Source organism: Carya illinoinensis, chromosome 4, assembly GCF_018687715.1.
Source record: "Carya illinoinensis cultivar Pawnee chromosome 4, C.illinoinensisPawnee_v1, whole genome shotgun sequence".
Taxonomy (NCBI): domain Eukaryota; kingdom Viridiplantae; phylum Streptophyta; class Magnoliopsida; order Fagales; family Juglandaceae; genus Carya; species Carya illinoinensis.
In genome coordinates this window covers 37,090,933-37,096,971 of record NC_056755.1, presented here as the reverse complement: position 1 = coordinate 37,096,971, position 6,039 = coordinate 37,090,933, and the positions used below count along the sequence as shown (strand labels likewise).

Here is a 6,039-nt window from a genome sequence, read left to right as displayed (position 1 = left end):
TCGGATTCTTATGCATGTGTGCAGGGAAGAACCCAAAACCCTACTTTTTATTAATTACAGAAAGACTTAACTCGCAATAAGAGTATTTATTACAACTTTAACATATATACAGTACAGTGGATAATGAGTGTCAAGACCTTCCTCAGCAGTGCTCGTAATTGTAGTTTTGAAGTTAAGAAATAATTAGAAAAAGAAAATCGCACCACATACACTGGTTTTTTGAGGAAAGAAGACCTCCAAGAACTGCAAATGGTATTAATTTATTTCTCAATGGCAAATTGCCAATAGCAAAGGCTTCCCACCTATTTCTTACAGCATGGGCTCTAACCAACAGGCGCGCCCATTAGTCAGGCCCAACTAAGCCATAATTACCGAGTGACTGACATGCCCATATGGGTCAATGAAAAACCAATGCATCATGTTTCTATATAAGAAAATGACTTGCACATATCTAGAAGTCGTGTAAGTCATTTGAATAAAATAAAAAATAAAAAAATCAATCCAAAAGATCCACTTTTTTAGAGTGGATCTTACTTTTTTCAACCGGTGCAAAATTTAGCATCATTATAGAATACGTACAAGTTATAAATTATCACTTCTACAAACAACTTGACCAATTCTCGAGTCAACAATTATTAACTTTGTAGTTATTAGATGGCTCCACGATCCACGGTACCGTCGCACAATCTCCACCACAAACCAATCTATGGTGGAGTGGTGGTTGAAGATCTTGAAAATAATTAGAATATGGAATTGTAGGGTTTACGATTTTTTTGTTATTTTAGGAATTGTACATTGATCTCTATATGACATATTTGTTTTGCTTTGGTTCTTAAGGTTTCCATTTTACTTTGTGCTCTACTTTAAGGCTAGAAAGTTTTCATGTCGAGGCACCAAAACTAAAGTTAATAATAGAGAAATGATATTTGTAATTTTTGCCGAGTGTATAGTCTTCGTGTATTCTTTTTGAAAAAAGTGATGAGTAAATATAGAATTCACATGAAAATTTATTATTTTAATAGTGACCATAACATTTTTTTTAAAGAGAGTATGCGGAAATTGTATACTCTACGACTATATATAATTAGTGGTGGAACTGGCAATTTTGTTGAGGGGGTTCCAATTTATGTAAAGACTAGTAAATTAAAGCTAGATACTGTCTTAGAGTTTGCAAGCTCTACTCATTTTCTTTTCTACTGGTTGACACATTTATGTAAAGGGCAATGCTACATATAGTCTTAAGAAGTGTGCAAGTTTTACGCACTCCATTTGAAAAAAAAGAAGTGGAACCCACTATTACAAAATTATTTTTTTCATGTATTCTAGATTTACCGACATTTTTTTAAAGGGAGTTGGCGAAGTTTGCATATCCTATAACTGCAAACATTATTTCTCTTATGTAAATTAAAAAGAGATTGAAAAATTATAAGAATGTAACTACAAACTATTTTTTATATAGATTATTGACCTTAAATAATTTTTCTTGTATTTTCACTTTGGATTCCATATTAAGAAGCTTAATATTATATATATAAAAAAAATTTAGGATCCATATTAATAAATTTATTATTTCTCTTAAACTTAGTTTTAATTTTAATTTTGGAGAGACCACATCCTTGAAAATAGATAATATATAAAAATTAAACGAAATTTTAGGACTATAAGAAAAAAAATTGGAGAGAGGCATTTCTAGGTATATTAAAAATTTAGAAAATTTTAGAAAGCATATAGAGATTATAAGTTTTTTGGAGGCCATTTTTTATATTAGTAGAATTATGTATAAAATTTATGGGGCATTTTATATATTTTGAAAAAAAAATTTGCGTGGGTGGGGCCCATGGCCCCCCATGAGCATAATGTGGGTCCATTACTGTATATAATATTATTCTTAGTGATAGCATACTATACTACATCAATATAGTATTATTAGAGTGCATGACATGAGAGTGTACTATATATAACATGAGAAGCTATATTTTACTTCACGGTTAGTCATGATATCTCTTGATGAGATGCATGACTTGTTATCTCATGATAATTGTCGTGTTACATTTCTAATTTATGATTTGCATGTTGTCACAAACTTGATATGCCTACCTAGTCATAGTTTTCTTATGTTTCTTTGATTGTTGCCTTTTGGTTAGTGTTACTAAGCGTGCCGTCGTTTATATTTTATCCAAACTAACAAATTGTTCCTATATGCATGTGTGTGTGTCGTAATACTTGTAATATTTTCATCAGTGCTTCCCTTAATTTGGTCCTCTCCGATCTATATATAATATATTCTAATTTTATAGCTTTAATCCGTACCATGGCCAGTAATTTCTTGACGCAACATATTGGCAGCTTTAGGATGTCCCTCTTTGTTGAGGTACTCATTCTCTTCTTTAATTTTAATTTTAAAACATACAAAATTATGGAGTACCATGCTGCATGCAAACAGCTTATACACACACACACACTCTTGCATTAGTCTCCAAAAACACGTAAGTACGTTCAAAGTAATTGATCGGACTCCGATCAGTGACGGAAGATTTATATAATATCAGTACTCGTATACGACTAATGTTGGGGAAATTGCACGCAGGGTTTTCTTGGTGATCAGTTCACTGAATTGGAGAAATTGGAGGATGATCAGAACCCCCTCTTCATCGAGCGTGTTGTCAACGTGTTTCTCAAAGAGACACCAAATGATATAACTCGCATTGGACAGATATTGTAAGTGATCGTATATCTATATCTATATATGAAATTGGTAATTTGTATTTTCATGCACTGCAATAATAAAACCTTTTTCATTTTGTTTATTTCTTTAATTGGCTGGAAATTAATGGTTAAAATTATAACATTGGGCTACGTTTTTTCAACATATATATAGGGAGGACACACCGCTTGATGTCGTTAAGCTGGATAGGTGTATTCACAAGCTCAAAGGCAGGAGTGTCAGGTATTTGTTTTTCTATTGAATTTTATATATAGTTGCAACTCGGTTTGAAGCAAACATTCTCCATCCCCACCTCTGACAGGACAACGTTTAATTTAGAAAAAAAGTTTAAAATTATATTCTTTTACAAATGAAATCCAATATTCATGTCAGCATGCATACATGCAGTCACAATGCAGAGTACATGCAGATCATGTAATTATTCTTCTCTTCTGATGATCTTTTGCATCTTTTTATATTGTCTTTTCTAATTAGTAATTATAATTATGATTATATTGGGAAAAATTCATTACTGGTATCTGCAGCATTGGTGCTAAGAGGGTGCACACGGAAATGGATAACATGTTGGCTTGTTTCAGGGAAGATTACATTCACATTGGAGGGTAATGTTTATATATATATGCTTTCAACTACTGCTACGACTACTACTCTTTCGACTGACTTTTTATTTTCCTTTCTTACATATATAATATATCATGATTTAGAGGAAATATATGCAAAAATGATCATCATAGATATGTGCATGCAGGATTAGGGCTGCATTCTCACGGCTGAAAGAAGAGTTTGCCATTCTGAAGGATAAGCTGGAAGCCTATCTTGGGGTTTGATCTCTCTCTCTCTCTCTCTCTCTCTCTCTCTCTCTCTCTCTCTCTCTCTCTCATGGAGCCAAAACTAATTTTCGCGGCTGAAAGAGGAGTTTGCCATGAGTGTCAATGTTGATTAGCTTTCTGGTAATTTTGCAGCTGTTGCAAGTCTTGCGACCTCCAGAACAACCTTCCGAGTCGGCTGACTCTAACTCCCCAATAAATGAAGGAACGTCGACAAGCAGAGACAAGGAAGAAGGTGGATAAAATCTGTCGAAGTTCCAGTTACTTACAGTATTAATTAATTAGTGAATAAAAGTCAGGTGCTTTTCCTGCGGGTTATCATGTGTCTGCAGCTGCTCATTATCTACTTTGATCTTCTTTTTCATTATCATGAGAATTTGTCGTGTCCGTGTCTAAGGATCCTTTCACTGTAATAAATGGTTTCCTTGACATACATTTGTCAAGGAAACCCATTTATATTATTATATATTGTTTTATTTTGAAGGGTTAATTACACTTTATCCCATCAAACTATAATTCAATTCACAATATGTTTCTAAAACTATTGATTACATCAAAGTGGACCCTCTTACTTTCAGCCATCACGTTGCACTGTCCACTTGCAGCTTAGTCTCCATGGATAGCTAACACCCCCGTCCGTCGTCCACTGCCCAACTCTACCGCACGATCTCCACAAGCAACGCCATGGTCCAGCTCAACTGAGAACAACCTGCAGGAAGGAGAGAAAACTCTATTTTTCTCCCTAAAAACATAGCAGAATCTCCATGAGTACCAACCACCAACAGCATGCATGGACGCAACACCCATCTCGCATGCTCAACCTCTTCGTTTGATCACCAACCAACATTGCCACCGTCAAATCAGATGGAGAAGAATAGCCCCTACCCTTTATAGCGCACGGACTGCCCAGCCAACATCAGCACAGCACGCCAGATGCTCTTCCACGTCCTCAACCTCATGCCACCCATGCTCTTCCATCGCTGGCCTCTTTGTCGCCAGTCTCCCATGAATTTTTCTAGTTCATTTCAGTAAGAGTAAGCTGCCACTCTGCCTAGTACCAAGCCAACCATGCACAACCCCTATCTCATCCTCGGTAAAAACCACATGCTGCCAACCACCGTTGCTCTCCTCTCCAACGCGGAAATAGCCCAAATCGCAGAACCACTGTAGCCCAAGCACCTACATAGAGAACTGAAGCCTCTGTTTTTAGCAACCAAGGCAGAGCACGGCCCGTGCATGATAGAAATTGAGTGAAGACTTCATCTGCCACATGTCTTTTCTTTCTTCCTATTTGTAAGCTACCGCAAGTTTTTTCTTTTCTTTTATTGTTTGAAAGCCGATGAAGTGAGAGGTAGTTTTGTCTTTTCATTGAAGGAGTGCATGTGACAAGTAAATGGATGATATTTTCGTTTGATTTAATGCTTATAGTAGACAGAAGGGGGGATTGGTATGTTTTGAAAAGAAGAGGGTCCACTTTGATGCAATCAATAGTTTTGGAGTCATATTGTAAATTGAGTGATAGTTAGAGGGAGTAAAGTGTAATTAACCCTATTTTGAATGTTATCTCTCTAATATTAATCAATATTAGAAAAATAAAATAGAAGAGCAATAATAATATATAATGATAATAATAATATTGGTAAATGGGAGTTTTTTTGGGAGAAAAAGAATGTTTATTTCTATTTATTAATGGAAAACAAAGAATGTTCACATGACTAGGGGTACTTGGAGGGTTGATAGTTTATTAATGTAGATGTCCTGGCCAGTTTGGACCGCCTATACAATACCAATTAGGCCCTTGCACAGGCTATGAGGAGGAGCTACCTACTAAGTCACAAGTCAGTAGCAGACCTCTGCAAGAAGGACAGCCAGGTAAACTCCCATACCTTTCCTCAGTAGTCAGTTGCCAGCTTTTACCCACAGAGGAAAGTTGTAGGCCATCCCCCTCTGTACATCCCAAACCAAACTCCCCTATGCTAGTAAAAGACCCTGTAGTCGAAATGGAACAAGACCCCATTGCCATCAGCCGGGAACCAACCAATACCAACTCCAAGTCCCATCTCAGAAGCTCAAAAAGACTGGTCAAACTTTCTCAGGAAAACATAGCCCCTACTGAGGTTACTGTACAAACCAGGAAAACAACTTGGAAGAAAAAAGCCCGTGAACCCCACCCAGATAGACCTGAATTCTCAATCACCCCAGTAGCACTGCTGAAGAAAAGATTAACTGAAAGAACCTTGCGAGACATTTCTAACATCAATGGCAAGAAAACCAAACTGGACATCCCTAGCGAGATCAAACAAGAGTCTAAGGGTGAGCTACCTCAACAAATGGCAGAGGTTGCTAGGCAGCCCTGCCAAGAATTATGAGTTTAATAAGCTGGAACTGCCGAGGGCTTGGGAACCCTCGGACAGTTCAATTCCTTAACCTCATGGTGAAGGTCAAGTCCCCCTCCATGATTTTTCTCATGGAGACAAAGTGCTCTAA

At 36.6% G+C, this 6,039-nt stretch overlaps 1 protein-coding gene across 1 annotated transcript; it reads left to right on the top strand.

The window, feature by feature from the left end:
* The first annotated feature begins 1,905 nt into the window (after window positions 1–1,905).
* On the top strand, window positions 1,906–3,022 carry LOC122307129 (histidine-containing phosphotransfer protein 2-like). The gene is made up of 3 exons (XM_043119788.1): window positions 1,906–2,371; window positions 2,588–2,718; window positions 2,879–3,022. The coding sequence occupies exons 1-3, from the start codon at window positions 2,204–2,206 to the stop codon at window positions 2,964–2,966; spliced, it is 387 nt and encodes a 128-aa protein (XP_042975722.1). The 5' UTR covers window positions 1,906–2,203; the 3' UTR covers window positions 2,967–3,022.
* The last annotated feature ends 3,017 nt before the right edge of the window (window positions 3,023–6,039 follow it).

What these genes read in the sequence shown, in the direction of transcription:
- LOC122307129 (XM_043119788.1), top strand. Translation starts at nt 2,204, where the DNA reads ATGTGTGTGTGTCGTAATACTTGTAATATTTTCATCAGTGCTTCCCTT. An exon ending in GGATGTCCCTCTTTGTTGAG is followed by an intron (nt 2,372 to 2,587) that starts GTACTCATTCTC and finishes AATTGCACGCAG; the next exon opens with GGTTTTCTTGGTGATCAGTT. An exon ending in ACTCGCATTGGACAGATATT is followed by an intron (nt 2,719 to 2,878) that starts GTAAGTGATCGT and finishes ACATATATATAG; the next exon opens with GGAGGACACACCGCTTGATG.